Genomic DNA, 22,864 nt, shown 5'->3' on the forward strand with positions numbered 1-22,864 from the left:
CGAAAACAAGTTTTGACAACGGCAGGAATAGCTACAGTACAGAATTCTTGATGACAAGATTGTTTGCTAAAACAAGGAAGGAGAAGATACGGGGACATCACACAAGTTAAGGAAGAATAAGACGATTCCAGATTTATATAAAAATTTCGTAATACTACTTTTCGATCTCGTGCTTGAGAAACTGGTGCGTATGAATGAAATGCGAAACTATTTCCTAACATAAAGTTTTTTGCTTGTAGTAGGCCTTATAGGCATTTGATATTGGTACTTCATTAATTATGTTCTGTCGTGTTATAAAAATGACCATTTGTGCCAAAACAGTCTTGTTTATTTGTTGTGTGTTACAAAATTGCTGCAATATTAGAAAGGCCTATTTTATTTTATCCAGCAGACAGTGACCAAATAGACATAATCAGATCGAGAAAGCACACCAGTCTTGGGTATTATTTGTATTGGCAGCTTTTTCATTATTAGATAATGACATTTTGGTTTTTCATATAGCAAAACGTTTGTCAAACTTTGATGAGGTAATAGATTCTTTCACAGAAATGAAAGCACACCATGTAAAGCTGTAGCAAGATTAGAGAGAGAAAAATGCTAGGAGCTCAGGCTTGAAGAAATGTGTACTTTCTTGCTTGTCTCTTGTCTTCATTGGTTTTATGTATTCTATATTTAATTTTAGGTCACACGAAACAACAAGTTATTAGCTAATAGACAATAAAGAGTGCAAATTTTCTGAAGAGTCCTTGTTCTCCCGATTACAAATAATCCCATTCGCTATTGCGAGATTTTTTTAAGAGGGGGCAGGCTGTCAAACGGTCCGACTGGGAGCAGGAGAGGCACCACAGGACATTTCAATTTCCACTGTCCTATGTAGGTTTGATGGCATCCATTACAAAATATACACGTTTCAATTCCACAGAACGAAATTCAGTGACGTGCTATAGAGGAATGCTGTATGAAGAGGCGTGGCACTGCACTTTGCCACACTGAAGACCAAATAGCATGTCTTACATTCCCTCAAACACATATGTTTTATGTTTGACTTCTCAGAAAGATGTGTGCTACAAGATGAACATACTTTTGAAAATTCGATTTTTTAGTATTGACCCGGTTCGCCAAATATCGTGGATCCGAGGCTGATGCACAGAGTAGTCTGAATTATAGTGGGTAGTCTCCACGTGACCAGTGTTTACGTTTAGTGATCTTGCTGTCTCCTGTTCGTTTACTCTCACATCAAATGAAAAGAAAATGGATATCTGTGGCCGGGAACTATCAACTGAATTAAAATATATTCACATAATTACAGAAGGCTAAAATGTCATGTTTCAGAGTTTATTTTATTTCCACCTTTATGACAGTCAAGCATTAATGGCCTTGCAGAACAATGAAGTTATATTTGTCTGTTTGCTAAAGAAATTTGACTTCTATTAACCTTTTCCGCAGAGGCAGCCAATGTATTTGAAACGAAATTTTTAATTCCACAGTACTGGCTAGTTTCAACTGTTTGCTGTATTTAAAGTGCGCGTTCCCATCTTCTAGCACGTGTGGCATTACGCCACAATAAAGAACCAAACATGATATAATACAGTACTGGTGCTCCAAGAAAATTTACATCCCGAAAACCACACTGAAAAGCTTAATATCAGATTGAGGTCTACTTCTTTGGGAATCTGGACATACGAATGTGCACTTTAAGAATGCGCTTTAAACGTGCATATTTTAGTGTGGTTCACCAATTCGGATGCTCTTGCAGTATCCTCTGATGTCTTGTTTCTTTTATGACATAATGTATGATATTTTAATGTTTTACATGTACGTACATACGGGCTTCCTACGTCATGGTAGCTGCGCAAGCTCGGTGTCGTCTTGTTATTTGCGCTCTCTGGCAACTGCTGAAATTAACCTATTTTTAACAGGTTGTGGTAAAATATTGCAAATGGTTGTTTGAAAAGTGTTACTTTCAAAGTAAATATCCTTTTACATAAGTTGAACTATGTGCGAGAATGTACCATTAATTTCTTAAATCAAAGAGCGTTTGACTCTCATTTAAAAACAAACTCTGATGGCAAGCCATTTAGAAGAATTTCGAACCCTGAATATCAGACATTTATGTCATTATTAAATATTTTACTGGCACATTTGTGTAATATATCTTATACACGCGCCAAAAAGATAAACATTAGATGCGAAAGCTTAGCTTATTAACCTTAGAGACCAATTTGTTACAACACTATGTATACTCATTTAAACTATGAACTTTCCATGTTTGTGTGTTCATGCTACTTAACAGTGATGTTGCTGTTAGCTGACTACATCACGTGTCTTATGCTCTGAATATCCGCTGTCATCTGCTGGTGAGATCACGTGACACCAGCTATGACTGGCTTACAAAAGTGCTTCGCAATCTCGATTTCAATTATTCGGAAAGTAATATGCGGCAGTGTTTGGAATTCCAATGTATACTTCTGTAATATGAAAATATGCAGTGTACATGTTGCTGCACATCAAAGATATTTCTAACATGTGTCTTTTTTCCTAAGTTTCATTTTCTAAAGTGCCGGGAAATTTGACTCCCGTGTATAAAACCAGAACCATTCAAAGGTCTGATAAGTTTTGCAGTTCCAAGGGAAAATACACTGTCACATAACACCAAAAGTGTTTTTTCACCTGGGAGAAAGTGCATTTTTAACTGGGAAAAATTCGGAAATTTTTTCCTTGTCTGCATATACACCCTGATGAAGGAATGATACCGTGGCGTGGACGGTTAAATTTTAAAGTTTACAATCCGTCGAAAATTACGGAATACGGCATACTCACTTGGATGCTGTGTGATTAGAGTACGGGATACATTTCCTCATTAGGGATATATTCCGGCACGGACAGCCTTTAGCAAAAACAGTGATGGAACTATTTAACACCTTCTGATGGAAAGTGGCATCACTTCTGCATGGATAATTATTATAACAGTGTAGAACTTGCAGAGAAGTTACTTGAAAAGAAAATTTGAGTTTGTGAAATGATACGGAAAAATAGAAGATTTCGGAAAATATGAGAGTGGGAAAGTCAGTGTGTTTGAAGCTCGTCATCAACGGAAAGGTGACAAGCAAAGTAATCCAGCGCCAAGCGAATAAATTTGTACAAGACATGCGGACGGCAAAGTGTTGTTAGTAATAATAATAATAATAATAATAATACCACACAATATCCACCAGTACATCAACGCAATATAAAAAAAAATAGAGGGAAACATTCCACGTGGGAAAAATATATCTAAAATATCTACCCAGGCCTGCCAACCCAAAGTTTGGTACAGATTTATTGATGACATTTTCGTGATCTGGACTCACAGTGAAGAACAACTCCAGAATTTCCTCTCCAACCTCAAGTCCTTTGGTTCCATCAGATTCAACTGGTCCTACTCCAAATCCCATGCCACTTTCCTTGACGTTGACCTCCACCTGTCCAATGGCCAGCTTCACACGTCCGTCCACATCAAAGCCACCAACAAGCAACAGTACCTCCATTATGACAGCTGCCACCCATTCCACATCAAACGGTCCCTTCCCTACAGCCCAGGTCTTCGTGGCAAACGAATCTGCTCTAGTCCGGAATCCCTGAACCATTACACCAACAACCTGAAAACAGCTTTCGCATCCCGCAACTACCCTCCCGACCTGGTACAGAAGCAAATAACCAGAGCCACTTCCTCATCCTCTCAAACCCAGAACCTCCCACAGATGAACCACAAAAGTGCCCCACTTGTGACAGGATACTTTCCGGGACTGGATCAGATTCTGAATGTGGCTCTCCAGCAGGGATACGACTTCCTCAAATCCTGCCCTGAAATGAGATCCATCCTTCATGAAATCCTCCCCACTCCACCAAGAGTGTCTTTCCGCCGTCCACCTAACCTTCGTAACCTCTTAGTTCATCCATATGAAATCCCCAAACCACCTTCCCTACCCTCTGGCTCCTACCCTTGTAACTGCCCCCGGTGTAAAACCTGTCCCATGCACCCTCCCACCACCACCTACTCCAGTCCTGTAACCCGGAAGGTGTACACGATCAAAGGCAGAGCCACGTGTGAAAGCACCCACGTGATTTACCAACTGACCTGCCTACACTGTGAAGCTTTCTATGTGGGAATGACCAGCAACAAACTGTCCGTTCGCATGAATGGACACAGGCAGACAGCGTTTGTTGGTAATGAGGATCACCCTGTGGCTAAACATGCCTAGGTGCACGGCAAGCACATCTTGGCACAGTGTTACACCGTCCGGGTTATCTGGATACTTCCCACTAACACCAACCTGTCAGAACTCCGGAGATGGGAACTTGCCCCTTCAGTATATCCTCTCTTCTCGTTATCCGCCAGGCCTCAATCTCCGCTAATTTCTAATCTAAATTTGCCGCCGCTCTTACCTCACCTGTCTTTCAACAACATCTTTGCCTCTGCACTTCCGCCTCGACTGACATATCTGCCCAAACTCTTTGTCTTTAAATAGGTCTGCTTGTGTCTGTATATGCGTGGATGGATGTGTGTGTGTGTGTGTGTGTGTGTGTGTGTGTGTGTGTGTGTGTGTGTGTGTGTGTGTGTTGTGCGCGAGTGTATACTCGTCCTTTTTTCCCCCTAAGGTAAGTCTTTCCGTACCCGGGATTGGAATGACTCCTTACCCTCTCCCTTAAAACCCACATCCTTTCGTCTTTCTCTCTCCTTCACTCTTTCCTGACGAGGCAACAGTTTGTTGCGAAAGCTTGAATTTTGTGTGTATGTTTGTGTTTGTTTGTGTGTCTATCGACCTGCCAGCGCCTTCGTTCGGTAAGTCACCTCATCTTTGTTTTTATATATAATTTTTCCCACGTGGAATGTTTCCGCTCTATTTTTTATATATATATATATATATATATATATATATATATATATATATATATATATATATACACAAGTTCAATCACCCGAAAGTTCCTAAATGCAATGTAACATATACCGTGCAGTTAACTCAGTGAACACAGAGTTGGAAGGGTCAAACAGTTTCTCTAAGCAAGACAGACCACTGTAAGAACAGATCCAAACTTCACAGAAAACACATTCACAACTCTGGAAGAATCACAGAGGGCAGGGCAGGGCAAGGCAGGGCAGTAACAACAGAGCCCACTGCCAAATTAGAGTACACAATACAATTCAACAACAGTGAAGAGGCACCCTGTAAGTGCACCGAAATCAGCTAATCATAATCAAAGAAAATAATAAATTTTAGAAAAACAATGTAATTGTATAGTTAAAAACACTCACCAACCGGTGGCAGGAGAACAGATACATATTATGTATGTAAGTGTTTGGACCCAGTGGCTCCGTCTTGCAGAGAGATAGAGACGGAAGGAAGAGAATGAAGGAAAAGGACTGGTATGGTTTTTGAAAAGGGGTAGAGTTTGGTAAAGTCACCCAGAACCCTGGGTCAGGAGTTCTCATCCCTTCCAGTAAGTCTCCCCTGACCTGCAGTTCTGGGTGAATTTCCTGAACCGTACTGCTTTTCCTAAACCTCACCATTCATCCTTCACCCCTCTTCCTTCCCCTTCAACCCTTCTGCCAGAAGGAGCCGATGACCCAAAAAACTTGCTTACATAATACCTGTTACATGTGTGTTCTCGTGCCGCCACTTGATGAGTGGATGAATCATAATCATAATCAGTCAATTCTGTTGCAACAGTTCCTTCAGAGTGAGTTGGTCAGGACACTGACCACCGGCATTTGACAACACGTTTCCTCCAACAATTTCTTTCCTCGTCACTGGTGACCGTCCCTTCCATACTTGCCGCCTTATACATATTTTAAACCAGGAAATATGGTGCAAGACTGCAGCCCAGCAACCAGAGGGAAAACAAACCAGAGATTTGATCTAAAGAACACAACTGATAAGAGCCAAAAAGACTCTTAACTTTTAAGCGATCTTGTACTAAGGCTTGCTGTCTAACCAAATGAAGGAAGGCAGGCAGGCTAGGAATGCTGTATCTCCTCCCCCGGAGATGTATATATCTTCATCTCAGCTGTGAGCCAAGCTCCGTGGTCTTGTTGGCTGCCAATAACAAACGGCCCTACCGGGTCTTGCCCTACATGTTAGCCTTCGTACCAATTCATCAGTTCTTACAGAATACCTTGCTAGCTGCTTTGCGATGGCATTGGCATACTCTTCCTATCCAGCTAACTTTCTGCTGCAGAAGTGAAGAGTTGAAGACATCCCCTTGTGTTTCACTCCCCACCAAGCTGAATATCATTTTTTCTGCAGATTCTAAAAATAACCCCAAAAAATTTTGGTCGTACATAAAATCTATGAACGCAACAAATTCAGTACCTTCTCTTGCTGACACTACGGTTAATGTAATGGACGATGATAAACAGAAAGCTGATATTCTAAATCTAGCTTTCAAAAACTCATTTACTGTTGAAGACTGCAGCACCACTCCCCCATTCAATTATCGAAAAATGCAAGGATGCCTGACGTAGGGTTTATTGTATCAGGGATTGTAAAATAGTTACGATCCATAGATGCCAAGAAGGCATCTGGCCCAGACGGTATCCCCGTAAGATTTTGTGTTGACTATACTACAAATATAGCACCATTCTTATCCATCAGAGATCATTGGAACAGCGGAAAGTTGCATGGGACTGGAAGAAGGCCCAGGTCATAGCAACCTATAAAAAGGGTAGAAAATCAGATGCGCACAATTACCATCCAATTTCACTGACATTGATTTTTGTAGAATCATGGCTCATATTTTGTGTTCAGACATAATGACCTTCGTAGACTCTGAGAAGCTCACCTGCAGAAACTAGCATGGTTTTAGGAACCAACGGTCATGCGAGGCATAGCTGGCTCTCTTGTGCATGATATACAACAGGCTCCAGATTCCAGCTCCCAGGTTGATGCCATATATCTGGACTTTCAAAAGGCGTTAGACTCCATTCCGCACTGTCGCTTGGTCCAAAAAGTGCGCGCTTACGGTCTATCCGATGACATATGCGGTTGGATAGAAAGTTTTCTGACAGACAGTGAGCAGTATGTTGTCCTGAATGGGGAGACTTCAACAGAAACAAGCGTAACATCAAGTATGCCCCAGGGCAGCATAATAGATCCACGGCTTTTTATGATTTACATAAACGATCTGGTTGATGGTATTGACAGCAGCATTAGACTGTTTGCTGATGATGCTGTAGTCTACAGGAAAGTGGTATCACACGAAAGTTGGGAACAAATCAATGAGGAGTTGCAGAAAATAAATGTGTGGTTTAATGACTAGCAGTTATCTCTCAATATTAGTAAGTGTAACCTACTGCATATAACAAAGTGAAAATCCCCATTAATGTAAGAGTACAAAATAAATGCCCTGTCTTTGGAAGCAGTAACATCCGTCAAGTATCTGGGTGTGACTATTCGAAATGATCTCGAATGGAATGATCAGATTACACAAGTAACGGCGAAGTTGAACTCTGAATTGCGGTTTATTGGTAGAACCCTGAAGCGTTGCAGTCCCTCAACAAAGGAAATTACTTACAATACTTTAGTTCGTCCAGTCTTAGAGTATTGTTGGTCTGTATGGGACCCTTACCAGTTGGGTCTGATTCAAGAGATTGAGAAGGTCCAAAGAAGAGTGGCAAGATTCGTGACTGGTACACTTAGCCATCACGAGAGCATTACAAATCTCAGAGAAAGTTTGAAGTGGGACACACTTGCAGATAGACGACGCGGTAAACTGAAGGGGCTGCTCACTAAACTCGGAAATCCGATCCGATCCTCGCCGAGGATTTAGAGCATATATTATTACCACAAACTTTCAGATCGTGCAATTATCACCATTCAAAGATCAGGGAAATTAGAGCTCGTACTGAGGCGTTCAATTGTTTTTCCCTTGAGTGATCCACGAGTGGAACAGATGGGGGAATGTGACTTTGGCACAAATTGTGCCCTCTGCCACAAACTGCTTGGTGGCTAGCAAAGTATATATGTAGGTGGACTATTCACTGACTGGGAACAGCTTCAGGCTCTTGCCTTGTGCCACGAGACAGCCTCAGATCCCGATTAAATTCACAATCAGATGGTCCAAACACCTGAGTGTTTTCCAAAAGAAACCTCTCCTCCTTCAACTGTATTTGGCTTAATGGTGGGCTCACCTTGCAATGCCATGGTAGCATAGTTGTCCCAGTTCTTAAGCCAAGCAGCTGTAGACAGTTACGTTACAAGCAGATTGAATGACCAACGTATTGTGTAAGCTGGTTTAAAGGATGGTTGTCCACAGAGTATGCCCAGTTCTTGAATCTCTGGAGCTTTGTCCCACTATCAGTGTGGTTTCCGGGAAGGATGATCCACAACCAACAATCTGTGTATATTAGTAGCAACTATCTGACAAGCTTTTTCTAAATGCCAACAACTTATCACAGTTTCTCTTTTGACCTGCATAATGCGTACCACGCTGCTTGGCATAATTACATTTTACTTGTGCTGCATGAGCGGGACTTTAAAGTCCTCTTACCTGTTTTTGTCAATTTTTATCCCATCAGTTGTTGCGTTAGTTGGCACTTCACTCAGGTCTCCACTGGTCCAACAGAATAGTGTCTGTCAGGGCTCCATGTTGTCACTCACTTCAGCTTGGTAGCTTCTGCTGAATGCCAACTTCAGTGTGCCATCTGATGGACCTCTGCATGGACCCTTTCCCTTGGTTTCTGGTTCTCACAGGCAAAACTGTGGGTCATACATTTGTGCCATTGTGCCACGGTCAAGCCAGATCTGGAACTGTACTTGGACATCCAGCGTCCAGACTTAGTAGCACACTCCAATTTCTTGGGCCTTCTTTTTCATTAAAAGCCAACTTGGCTGCTGAAGTCTAGCTGTGTGTGGAAACCTCTCTCTACTTCTTTGCCCAAACACATTGGGGTGCAGACTCTACTACTGTTACCCTCACTTATCAGGCCTTGGTTTCGTCCCCACTGGACTATGGTTGCCAAGTTTATGGTTTGCTGGCTTCTTCAGCTTGGAAACTTAAATCCCATCCACCATGGTGGAGTGAAACTGGCAACTGGTGCCTTTCGCGTTAGTCAGGAATTTCCCTCTTCAGGTTTGATGGTACCAGCTCTTGGTCTTCTACGCAATCATTGTTTCAGTTTCCTGCTAATCCCACATATTCCATTCTCTTTGCACGTGATGGGTGACACCATCCTAATACGTGTTACGTCCAGCTCGTAGATTTGCAGGTGTTAACTGTGTCTTATACAGATGGCTTTAAAACAGTGAATCAGGCGGGATATACTTTTACATATCATACCAGTATGGAATGCTATTCATTATCAGGAAAGTGTAGTGTGTTTGCAGCAGAGCTGACAGCTGTTAGCAGAACCCTCAGTTTTATCAAATGGGTCTATCTTGACTGTATTTTAATATCTGCTGACTCATTGAGCAGTCTGCAGGTTATTGACTGATGGCTATTCATGATCTTCTCAATGACCTTTGTCATGCTGTCTACTCAGTTGGCTTTCACTGGGTCATATCATTTGGGTATCATTGGGAATGAATTGGATGACCGTTTGGCTAGAGGAGCATTTAGTTGCTCCTTGTTTGCTTTTACGATACCAGGTGCAAATTTCCAGATGCACGAGACATCTGCTCACTCGGGAATGGAAAGACATCAGATGAGCTACTGCCCCATCTCGTAAACTCTTCGGAATCAAGGAGTGTGGCGCTCTTCCTTTTGCTTCTCTCAGAAGAAATCCACAGTCTCATGATCATACCAGGTTAACCTGTAGTTTCATCAAGAGCCACCCTCACATTGTTGTTGTGGAGCCTTACAGACAGCTCTTGTCTTGTTGAAGTGCCGCCTCCTTTTTTTCCCCTCCATGCCAACCATCGACCATCATGGTGTGGGTCTGAAGATGGTCTAAAATAGAAAGAAACAAGTAGCCTTATATTTTAAAAGGTTTACTGTGGTTGTGACTGTTTGTATTTAATTTTAAATGAAATCAAAGCTCACACAGAAAAATTGCTTGTTTTTCCCACGCACGTTTAGAGTGGGGAGACAACTTAAAGATGGTTCATTGAACCCTGTGCCAGGCACATTATTGTGAATAGCAGAGTAATCACTTAGATGAAGATGAATAAACCACTTACTCCACAGACACAAGTTCTCAACAATTACTTATACGTTGTCCCCCATGCATTGGGCACCTATGATGTGACAATGACCAAATACATTATAGTGGAAGGAGGAGGGTTTAATGCCATGCCCATCCATGTAGATTTTGTTTCCTTCCCTCAAAAGGCACTGATACTGTGTTGTCCATTTTGCATGTAACTGTCAGGCAAACAGTCAATACAACATGGGATGGCATGCTGGACTTGCCTAGTTATAAAGATCACAGAACACTCACTGTCTCCCTCCCTCCCTCCCTCCCTCCCTCCCTCTCTCCTTCTCCCACCCATCTCCCTTCAACTTTGGGGTGGTCTGTGATTCTTTTGGGCATGAATGTAGATTATGTATACTACAGATTTACTTCGCAAATTTTGACTCTGCATTAAACAGAAAGCTAGAAACTGTGCCATGAGTTGCCCAATTAGTAGCAGCAGACTCGACAGATTGGGAACTGAGCTAGGAACTCAAGTTTCTAGCGTGTGTGTGTGTGTGTGTGTGTGTGTGTGTGTGTGTGTGTGTGTGGTGGAGCGTGCTCTTGTGGGGATGTGGGTGCTTGGGTGTCATGTGTTTTTAAGAATACTGTTACATTCCATTGTGAATTTTCCATTATTCAGTTTTTCTCAAGGTTTTATACAGACAGACAATTTTGAATGCTTATTTAACATTTCTAAAACATTGCATCTAAGTGCTTTGCAAGTCAGTATCAACAAAAATTTTAAAATATTTACATATCTTGCAGGTAACCGTTCAAGTGGAAGAAAACTTTCAGAACCGTCACCTCCTGTAAGTGCCGGACAAAGTTCAGCTTTATCACGCAGGACTCCAACACCACCTGGAAACCGCAGTGGGGCAGTCGCACAGCCAACACAGTCTCATTCGCCTATTGCTGAAGAGACTCCTCGATCACCTGAGAGGCCATTGCCTGAGAAGGGGCCACTTTCACCAGATCTGCCGTCAGACCAGGATTCTGGTCTTCCAGCAGAACAGCTTCCCCAGTCGAACAACAGTAGTTTTTCTCACCAGCATCAAGGTCTTGACTTCAATCTTGATGAGTTCCTCAAAAGTGATTCTGTACCTGGCTTGCTGGCAGTAAGTAGTAATGTTAACTACTTTCAGCTTTGTATTTTCTGTAAGCAGTTAAATGGTTGGTTGTCCACTACTGATGCAGTTAGTTTTCAGTTTTATGTCATCTGTTTATAGTTCTACAAAGTTTAAATATTAACTTACCATTAATTTATCTCGAATTACTGTACTTGCGAAAATAATTTGTGATATGCTGAGTAATTAGGTAACAAATGACAATTTGTTGTAAGTTTGATAGTGTGTGTGTGTGTGTGTGTGTGTGTGTGTGTGTGTGTGTGTGTTTCCTGATACTTGGTGTTTGCTGTTTACAGAATGGTGCTGTAAATGACAGCTCTGGTGGATCAAGATTCAGCCAATGGTTTCGGCGGGAGAGCCCTGTTAACAGACAAGCAGAAAGTAGGTGTTCCTCCATTCAAGATGAGCTCCTTAATAATTTAATCAGTGGTGAGTAGGATTTAGGCATGTGAGGCTGTCAGTGAAAGAAGTCATTTTCTGGCAATGACTTTGTTGCATTGCTGGTTTTTGTTGTTGGTTTGATTCATGTAGAAATAACTGTCAGTATTTTGGAATACTGATAAATTTATCGTACTGGAGTACTAGTTTGAGACACCAATACAGTATGAGGGAAACATTTCAGAAGAACCCATTTTCAGGTCTGAACCCCCAATGTCTACAAATGTTTGCTGCTTTTGACAGTCTTCAGTTGCTTCCTCAGTAAATCTTATTTAGATAGGTAACTTACCTGATTAACTTCTTCACCAATTTGTACAAATATATCCTCTCCAGTGTACTCAAAGATTTTAAATAGCTATTCAGTGGATGCCAAGTTATATGTAGGTTGTTTTGTTTGTGTGTGTGTGTGTGTGTGTGTGTGTGTGTGTGTGTGTCGTTTCTGTATTGAACTGAACTTTTCTTTGCAACAACATTTTGTGGTGAAGCTTTGCAGTGCAGAATCCCTAACTTTCAAGAAGCTGACAAAACTCAGTCAAAATATAAATCAGAAAAATGGTTGTCTGTAGTCAAAACTTTTGTTTTTTCCTATTGGCAGCTGGTTTCTGTGCCCATGAAATATGCTAACTATTTTTTATTTACTTAAATTTGGCATGTTTCGTGACAGTACCTTTTCCGTAAAATGTTTACACGGCGATATTTGTCTTGGCTTCAGTTGTCTAGTGGAAGTATGATTCCACAATGCAGTTTCGTCGGCTGCAGAAATGACCTGGTTCAATGAGTTTGCCTCATTTTTGGTGCTTCAAATACCATTTCTTCGAATGTGGTTTCTTCTTAAAGTTTATATAAAAAAAATAGTAACATAATTCATTTTTTCCCTGTTCACTAGCAAGTATTTATGGCGGCGACCTGCAAATTGTTCTACCGTCAACACACACGAGTTCCATGCCGACTGACTACAGTCAAAGACGACTCCAGCATCAAAGACATTTTATACAACACACAAGCTTCCACTTGTAATCAGTCTCTTTGATATTCTTCGTCACATTTACTAATAATAATCAATATGCTGTCACTCTCAAAAATATAAGTAAATTAGCATATAATAAGGCAAGTTACAATAAAAAAAATTCTGACAAAAATATAAGAAAACATTTACAATTTGGTATCGACAAATCTGGTAAAAAATAACACATCTCCCAGATCCATTACAACCAGTACCCGTATTTAGTTACAATAACAATGTAAGAGAAATTTACAAAGTATTTTTCTCGGCGATAGTACAACTGTAATACGTATAGGTAGACCCTTGGCCCCGACATGCAGTTGTCACGTTTGTTTCCTGAGTGGATGTCAAATACAGGGTGTCCAAATTACACACACAATAATATAGGTGTTTGCTTGTGGCAGTTGATACCGTGTGCACATATGCGTAACTGATGTATTCACAGAATTACGCATCAGTAGCTGTGCGCATTCTACAGCGTGAGGTTTTCTGTACAAAGGGAGAAGCTTAGGGCTAGGAGAAACAAATGAAACTATGTAAGTATACTCGAAGATTAAAAGCTGGGAGGAGGGTATTGACCAAAAGATCAGTAAATTGTGGATCAACTGTGTATCCAGTAAATCTGATGTTAACTTGTAACCATTTAGTAAACAGTCCTGGCATTAGCTCTTTCCTCTTCCACTGTAGACTTCCACTTCTCCAAGATGTTAGTCAGTGTTCCCTTAGTGGTCTCATCCAATATTTCAAAATTATTCTGTCTTGGATTGTATGATTAATTCAAGTAATGTGATAGATTATCCCATTTTTATGCCAACCCCATTTGCTCGACTGAAAGATCAGTGGTCAGATTGACAATTCTAGTGTTACAAACTGTATGCAAATGGTAGATGTAAATGACTACACACATTTTCTATCTTTAAAATAGTGGGCCTCTTTTATTCTTTTTTTAATTATGTTATTTCTTAAGTTTAAAATTTGTGCTATTTTAATAAGTTTTAGGTATCTCTTATTTTGGCTGTTTTTTTTTTTTTTTTTTTTAGAATGTAAAACCTGTACTTACGGGCACTTCTACCACTGTAGGCCACAATTTGCATCTTTTTAAGGCTCTGCATTGACATTAAGTTAGTATTTAACACACCTATTTGGGAAGCAATCATAATGGCTGCATAAACATTTCAGGATTGTATACTATACCATATGATTCCCAATGTACAGAAAAAGTTGTAAATTTCTTACAGTGTTATCATTGTGTTCTGCAATTTTTTGGCCACATAAAGGCCTGAGTGTGGTACTGTGTACTGAAATTGGTTGCCAGAAGGTAAGATAAAAAAACGTGGCTGTAGACTAAGACATATCAATTCTGATTGTGCTGGTCATTGTTCAAATGGACAGTGTCATAAATATGTAAAAATACACATCTCATGGACTGTTCTTAAAACAGAAGTACATATACAAAACTTTTGTAATCCTGGTTTAAGGGAAATTTATTGATATGGAAGAATAGATTGTTGGTATTGTGTGGGAATATAAAAACCCAGAAAACGTGAATGACAGTGTAGTAAAAAATATCAAGCTGAGAGGGTATTGTAGTGTAGGAATAATGGAGAGGGAAAGGGAAAAAAAGCAGTGCAAAAAAGTTACAATAAAGTGGGTGGTAGAAGCGAAGTATGTGTTGTAGAGAATTTCTGTTTTCAAATCTCCTAAGTACACGGTCAGGACTGTCATGTTGCAGAGTACGCAAAAACTTTTTTATTTGGTGTTACAATATCTGCAAACAATTCAGTTCATGATCTCTAGACCAAAATAGTACCAAGTATTGGGACATTCAGTACTTCCTTGTTTTCCAGACATTTCTGCAGTACCAGAGTTGGAGTGGCCCAGAAAAATCTGTTCATGCTCAAGATTGGTGAGATACAAAGCCACACACATCTCCTTATCCTCCCCTTGCTGAGTTTTTGTGCTTGTATTTCCTTTATCTTTGTTGAGAAATCTTAGAAGATTGCTATATCAGTACTCAGTTTTGCACCCAATTTTGAAGGAGAGTGATTTTCCCAGAGAGCCACTGAGGACATCTTATGAATGAATGGAATAAAAGCTTTAACTGCCATGTGTCAGTCATTAAAGCCTGACGGGATGACTCAGTATGACATTCACTGCTTATGATCAATGTCTGTGCTACAACCTTGATTTGATCAGTTAAAGTACCTAAGCTAATGTCATCAACAATGAGTTTCATCCGTAATTCAGAAATCTAGTTTTGAAGTGTAGTTGTATATGCTCTTCCCTGTGAAATGATCGAAGGTGATATTTTGTGTTCTAAACATTAAATACCTGTTCCAGATATAACTGAGCCGGCAATAGTTATACCACCCTTGAGTGAGTCAGACACGTACTTCACTCCTATATCACCAGCTGAAAGCACAGTTACCCAGCAAAATCTTAATGTCAGCACAGACTCTGACAATACACAGAAGTCATCACTGCTTGAGATGTTGCAGAGAAGGCCACAAGGTGATACATCAGCAAGTGCGAAGACCTCTAACATCAGAGAATTGGGTAAGTTTCCTCTGTATAAACTCTAATATAATTTTAAGGTAGTTAAATTTCTTATTCAAAGTTGTATATCACTGTGTTAAAAATAAATGAGGAGATGCTATTATACTAATGCTGTCACAAATAAGTTTGACATGTGTAGCTCCATTGAGAGAAGATGGTAGACAGAAATGGACAACTTGATGAAATTTTCAAGTAGATTAGTCTTCAGTATGAATTTTCAGGGGCAGTTAGTTGCTCCTTAGTGCAGTTTCACAGCCTTTGGTTATGATGTAACTTTGAAGATGTTAGTCGTGCAACTAGGGAAACATTTGCAAATTCTTGCTTCTTTAAATCTAGTAACGCCCACTATAGGGAACACTAAGATATGTAGTTCACTTTTTAATGCTATCTTAAATAAAGTTTGAAGATGGTATATAATGAAATGGTCCACAATGTTGTATTTAATTAAATGGCCCACATTGTCACAAACCATTACTTGCTTGTAGGAAAAAGGGTTTGTCTTATAAAGAAATTATGTAAAACAAAAGCCAAAAAAATGTGAAATAAAGCAATGGCAACCACTCACAGTAGGCTGCTGTGTGGAACACAGGAACACTTAACAGAACGTGCATGCATGTTTTTTTATCCTTGGGGATACAGTTTCGTGTTACATGGTGAGGCACTACGCACCAATACACAATAGGTGTGTCGTCGTCTTACACTTATTTTATGTATTGATCCATCCAGAAATTTCCATCATTATTACATACTGCCAACAAAACAGATTGGTAAGAGCAATGTTCTTTCCTGAGCCAGATTGTGATTCTAAAGGGTTTCAGTTGCATAAATTTGCTGTTAGGAGTATACTGCTACTTCCAGATGGCCTCCTGAATATGTGGATGCTGTAAAAAGATACTTATTTTCATCATTTCAACTTTTGCTGTTCTAGACTTGATCTCTAAAATATATTGTTACTTGACTTCAAGGAGAGTGGTTCTAATTAACTGTGGTTACTCACAAGATACTAATGGGTGAATTTGAATACACCGCTAACCTGGTTAGCATATTTGTGGCTATTTTAAATTAATCACTGCTCAATAGCCCAACACAGTTTGTCGGCCATCAGAAACCATGTATGTGCTGTTTATTCCTGTATTCTAGTCAATCTATAAGAATGATATTCTTAATTTGTTACTCTAGGTAGCCATTAAGTAGCCATTTTTGGGCTGTTCATATGGAGTACGGCTCCTTTGAGTATAGTTTTGTTAAATTCCAATTTATTGTTTTTTTAATTGTGCTTATGCATATATATGTATTTATATGTTGTGGTTCAGTCCAAAGACTAGTTTGATGCAGCTCTCCATGCTACTCTATCCTGTGCAAGCTTCATCATCTCCCAGTACCTACTGCAACTTACGTCCTTCTGAATCTACTAAGTGTAATCATCTCTTCATCTCCCTCTGCAATTTTTACCCTCCGCGCTGCACTCCAATATTAAAATTTGTGATCCCTTGATGCCTCAGAACATGTCCAACCAGCCGATCTCTTCTTCTAGTCAAGTTCTGCCACAAATTCCGCTTCTCCCCAATTCTATTCTGTACCACCTCATTAATTATGTGATCTACCCATCTAATCTTCAGCATTCTTCTGTAGCACCAGATTTTGAAAGTGTCTATTTTCTTCTTGTCTAAACTATTTATCGTCCATGGTTTCACTTCCATACATGGCTACACTCCACACAAATATTTTCAGAAATGACTTCTTGACATTTAAATCTATACTTGATGTTAACAAATTTCTATTCTTCAGAAACGCTTTCCTTGCCATTGCCAGTCTATATTTTACATCCTCTCTACTTCGTCCATCATCAGTTATTTTGCTCCCCAAATAGCAAAACTCATATACTACTTCGTCTCATTTCCTAATCAAATTCCCTCAGCATCACCCGGGTTAATTGGACTACATTCCATTATCCTCAATTTGCTTTTGTTGATGTTCATCTTATACCCTCCTTTCAAGACACTGTCCATTCCGTTCAATTGCTCTTCCAGGTCCTTTGCTGTCTCTGACAATTAAAATGTCATCGGCGAACCTCAAAGTTTTAATTTATTCTCCATGGATTTTAATTCCTGCTCCGAATTTTCCTTTCTTGCTTGCTCAATACACAGATTGAATAACATCGGGGATAGTGTACAACTCTCTTGTCACTCCCTTCCCAACCACTGCTTCCCTTTCATGTCCCTCAACTCTTATAACTGCCATCTGGTTTCGGTACAAATTGTAAATAGCCTTTCGCTCCCTGTATTTTACCCCTGCCACCTTTAGAATTTGAAAGAATATTCCAGTCAACATTGTCCAAAGCTTTCTCTAAGTCCACAAATGCTAGAAATGTAGGTTTGCCTTTCCTTAATCTAGCTTTTACGATAAGTCGTAGGGTCAGTATCCTCTTGTGTTCCAATATTTATACGGAATCAAAACTTATCTCCCCTGAGGTCGGCTTCTACCAGTTTTTAGATTCGTCTGTAAAGAATTCGCGATAGTATTATGTGTCTGTGACTTATTAAACTGATAGTTTGGTAATTTTCACATCTGTCAACACCTGCTTTCTTTGGGATTGGAATTATTATATTCTTCTTGAAGTCTGAGGGTACTTCACCTGTCTCATACACCTTCCTCACCAGATGGTAGAGTTTTGTCAGGACTGGCTCTCCCAAGGCTGTCAGTAGTTCTAATGGAATGTTGTCTACTCCCGGGGCCTTGTTTCTTCAACTTAGGTCTATCAGTGCTGTATCAAATTCTTCACGCAGTATCGTATCTCCCATTTCATCTTCATCCTCTTCCCTTTCTATAACATTGCCCTTAAGAACATCGCCCTTGTGTAGTCCCTCTATATACTCCTTCCACCCTTCTGCTTTCCCATCTTTGCTTAGAACTGGGTTTCCATCTGAGCTCTTGATATTCATACAAGTGGTTCTCTTTTCTCCAAAGGTCTCTTTAATTTTCCTGTAGGCAATATCTATCTTACCCCTAGTGAGATAAGCCTCTACATCCTTACATTTGTCCTCTAGCCACCCCTGCTTAGCCATTTTGCACTTCCTGTCGACCTCGTTTTGAGGAGTTTGTATTCCTTTTTGCCTGCTTCATTTACTGCATTTTTATATTTTCCCCTTTCATCAATTAAATTCTGTTACCCAAGGATTTCTACTAGCCCTCATCTTTTTACTACTTGATCCTCTGCTGCCTTCACTATTTCGTCCCTCAAAGCTACCCATTCTTCTTCTACTGTATTTCTTTCCCCCATTCGTGTCAATTGTTCCCTTATGTTCTCCCTGAAACTCTGTACAACCTCTGGTGTAGTCAGTTTACCAATGTCCCATCTCCTTAAATTCCCACCATTTTGCAGTTTCTTCAGTTTTAATCTACAGTTCATAACCAAGAGATTGTGGTCAGAGTCCCCATCTGCACCTGGAAATGTCCTACAATTTAAAACCTGGTTTCTAAATATGTCTTACCATTATATAATCTATCTGATAGCTTCCGAACTGACTATGCAAATGTAGAAGAGATGTGGCTCAAATTCAAAGATATAGTAGCAACAGCAATTGAGAGATTCATACCTCATAAATTGGTAAGAGATGGAACTGATCCCCCGTGGTACACAAAACAGGTCCGAACGCTGTTGCAGAGGCAACGGAAAAAGCATGCGAAGTTCAGAAGAACGCGAAATCCCGAAGATTGGCTAAAATTTACAGACCCGGGAAATTTGGCACGGACTTCAATGTGAGATGCCTTAATAGGTTCCACAACGAAACATTGTCTTCAAATTTGGTAGAAATTCCGAAGAAATTCTGGTCGTATGTAAAGTACACAAGCGGCAAGACGCAGTCAATACCTTCGCTGCGCAGTGCCAATGGTACTGTTACCGACGACTGTGCCACTAAAGCAGAGTTATTGAACGCAGTTTTCCGAAATTCCTTCACCAGGGAAGACGAATGGAATATTTCAGAATTTGAAACCCGAACAGCTGCTAGCATGAGTTTCTTAGAAGTAGATACCTTAGGGGTTGCGAAGCAACTCAGATCGCTTGATACGGGCAAGTCTTCAGGTCCAGATTGTATACCGATCAGGTTCCTTTCAGATTACGCTGATACAATATCTCCCCACTTAGCAGTCATATACAACGGCTCACTCACCGATAGATCTGTACCTACAGATTGGAAAATTGCGCAGGTCGCACCAGTGTTTTGAAGGGTAGTAGGAGTAATCCATCGAACTATAGACCTATATCATTGACGTCAGTTTGCAGTAGGGTTTTGGAACAAATACTGCATTCAAACATTATGAATCACCTCGAAGGGAACGATCTATCGATACGTAATCAGCATGGTTTCAGAAAACATCGTTCTTGTGCAGCACAGCTAGCTCTTTATTCGTACGAAGTAATCGCCGCTATCGACAGGGGATCTCAAGTTGATTCCGTATTTCTATATTTCCTGAAAGCTTTTGACACCGTTCCTCACAAGCGACTTCTAATCAAGCTGCAGGCCTCGGTTGTGCGACTGGATTCGTGATTTCCTGTCGGGAAGGTCGCAGTTCGTAGTAAGACCGCAAGTCATTGAGTAAAACTGAAGTGATATCAGGTGTTCCTCAGGGAAGCGTCCTGGGACCTCTGCTGTTCCTGATCTATATAAATGACCTGGGTGACAATCTGAGCAGTTCTCTTAGGTTGTTCGCAGATAATGCTGTAATTTACTGTCTAGTAAGGTCATCCGAAGACCAGTATCAGTTGCAAAGCGATTTAGAAAAGATTGCTGTATGGTGTGGCAGGTGGCAGTTGATGCTAAATAACGAAAAGTGTGAGGTGATCCACATGAGTTCCAAAAGAAATCTATTGGAATCCGATTACTCGATAATTAGTAAAATTCTCAAGGCTGTCAATTCAACCAAGTACCTGGGTGTACAAATTGCGAACAACTTCAATTGAAAAGACCACATAGATAATATTGTGGGGAAGGCGAGCCAAATGTTGCGTTTCATTGGCAGGACACTTAGAAGATGCAACAAGTCCACTAAAGAGACAGCTTACACTACACTCATTCGTCCTCTGTTAGAATATTGCTGAGCGGTGTAGGATCCTTACCAGGTGGGATTGACGGAGGACATCGAAAGCGTGCAAAAAAGGGCAGCTCGTTTTGTATTATCACGTAATAGGGGAGAGAGTGTGGCAGATATGATACGCATACGCGAATTGGGATGGAAGTCATCACAGCAAAGACGTTTTTCGTCGCGGCGAGATCTATTTACGAAATTTCAGTCACCAACTTTCTCTTCCGAATGCGAAAATATTTTGTTGAGCCCAACTTACATAGGTAGGAATGATCATCAAAATAAAATAAGAGAAATCAGAGCTCGAACAGATAGGTGTAGGTATTCGTTTTTCCCACGTGCTGTTTGGGAGTGGAATGGTAGAGAGATAGTATGATTGTGGTTCGATGAACCCTCTGCCAAACACTTAAATGTGAATTGCAGAGTAGTCATGTAGATGTAGTATCTCCAGGATTCTTCCATGTATACAACCTTCTTTCATGATTCTTGAACCAAGTGTTAGCTATGATTAAGTTATGCTCTGCAAAAATTCTACTATGTGGCTTCCTCTTTCATTTCTTACCCACATTCCATATTCGCCTACTACGTTTCCTTTTCTTTCTTTTTCTACTATCGAATCCGTCACCCACGACTATTAAATTTTCGTCTCCCTTCACTATCTGAATAATTTCTTTTATCTCGTCATCCATTTCATCAATCTCTTCATCTGCTGAGCTAGTTGGCATATAAACTTGTACTATTGTACTATTGTGGTAGGTGTGGGCTTTGTTTCAGTCTTGGTCTCAATAATACATTCACTATGCTGGTTGTAGTAGCTTACCCGCACTCCTATTTTTTAAAATTCATTATTAAACCTTTTCCTGCATTGCCCCTTTTTGATTTTGTATTTATAACCCTGTATTCAACTGACCAGAAGTCTTGTTCCTCCTGCCACCGAACTTCGCTAATTCCCACTATATCTAACTTTAACCTATCCATTTCCCTTTTTAAATTTTCTAACCTATCTGCCCGATTAAGGTATCTGACATTGCACGCTCTGATCTGTAGAATGCCAGTTTTCCTTCTCCTGATACCGACGTCCTCATGAGTAGTCCCCGCCCGGAGATCCGAATGGGGGGACTATTTTACCCAAGAGGACACCATCATCATTTAACCAAACAGTAAAGCTGCATGCCCTCGGCAAAAATTACGGTTGTAGTTTCCCCTTGCTTTCAGCCGTTTGCAGTACCAACACAGCAAGGCCGTTTTGGTTAGTGTTAAAAGGCCAAACCAATCATCCAGACTGTTGCCCCTGCAACTACTGCAAAGGCTGCTGGGCACTCTTCAGGAACCACGTGTTTGTCTGACCTCTCAACTGGTACCCCTGCATTGTGATCACGCCTACGGTACGGCTATCTGTATCGCTGAGGCACACACCATCAACGGCAAGGTCCTTAATTCATTGGGGGGGGGGGGGGGGGATTTTATATATATATATATATATATATATATATATATATATATATATATATATATAAACAAAGATGAGGTGACTTACCGAACAAAAGCGCTGGCAGGTCGATAGACACACAAACACACACACAAAATTCAAGCTTTCGCAACAAACTGTTGCCTCATCAGGAAAGAGGTAAGGAGAGGGGAAGACGAAAGGAAGTGGGTTTTAAAGGAGAGGGTAAGGAGTCATTCCAATCCCGGGAGCGGAAAGACTTACCTTAGGGGGAAAAAAGGACAGGTATACACTCGCACACACGCACATATCCATCCACACATACAGACACAAGCAGACATATTTAAAGACAAGTCTTTAAATATGTCTGCTTGTGTCTGTATGTGTGGATGGATATGTGCGTGTGTGCGAGTGTATACCTGTCCTTTTTTCCCCCTAAGGTAAGTCTTTCCGCTCCCGGGATTGGAATGACTCCTTACCCTCTCCTTTAAAACCCACTTCCTTTCGTCTTCCCCTCTCCTTACCTCTTTCCTGATGAGGCAACAGTTTGTTGCGAAAGCTTGAATTTTGTGTGTGTGTTTGTGTTTGTTTGTGTGTCTATCGACCTGCCAGCGCTTTTGTTCGGTAAGTCACCTCATCTTTGTTTTTATATATAATTTTTCCCACGTGGAATGTTTCCTTCCATTATATATATAGTGGGAAAAATTATATATAAATACAAAGATGAGGTGACTTACCGAACAAAAACGCTGGCAGGTCGATAGACACACAAACAAACACAAACATACACACAAAATTCAAGCTTTCGCAACAAATTGTTGCCTCATCAGGAAAGAGGGAAGGAGAGGGGAAGACGAAAGGAAGTGGGTTTTAAAGGAGAGGGTAAGGAGTCATTCCAATCCCGGGAGCGGAAAGACTTACCTTAGGGGGAAAAAAGGACAGGTATACACTCGCACACACGCACATATCCATCCACACATACAGACACAAGCAGACATATGTCTGCGTTTTTGTTCGGTAAGTCACCTCATCTTTGTATATATATATATATATATATA

The 22,864-nt window shown here is 40.5% G+C and overlaps 1 protein-coding gene across 7 annotated transcripts in view; it reads left to right on the top strand.

Moving 5' to 3' along the window:
• LOC124711454 (eukaryotic translation initiation factor 4E transporter) overlaps positions 1-22,864 on the top strand; it is a 289,788-nt gene that overhangs the window by 132,956 nt on the left and 133,968 nt on the right. For 6 of the 7 annotated variants that reach the window (XM_047241541.1, XM_047241542.1, XM_047241547.1 and 3 more), the window contains 3 exons: positions 10,919-11,268; positions 11,574-11,706; positions 15,059-15,274. In XM_047241541.1, the coding sequence (XP_047097497.1) occupies positions 10,919-11,268; positions 11,574-11,706; positions 15,059-15,274 (699 nt within the window). The remainder of the gene's footprint in view (positions 1-10,918; positions 11,269-11,573; positions 11,707-15,058; positions 15,275-22,864) is intronic. The other variant, XM_047241543.1, reaches the window with a different exon arrangement.

Source organism: Schistocerca piceifrons, chromosome 8 (assembly GCF_021461385.2).
Source record: "Schistocerca piceifrons isolate TAMUIC-IGC-003096 chromosome 8, iqSchPice1.1, whole genome shotgun sequence".
NCBI lineage: Eukaryota > Metazoa > Arthropoda > Insecta > Orthoptera > Acrididae > Schistocerca > Schistocerca piceifrons.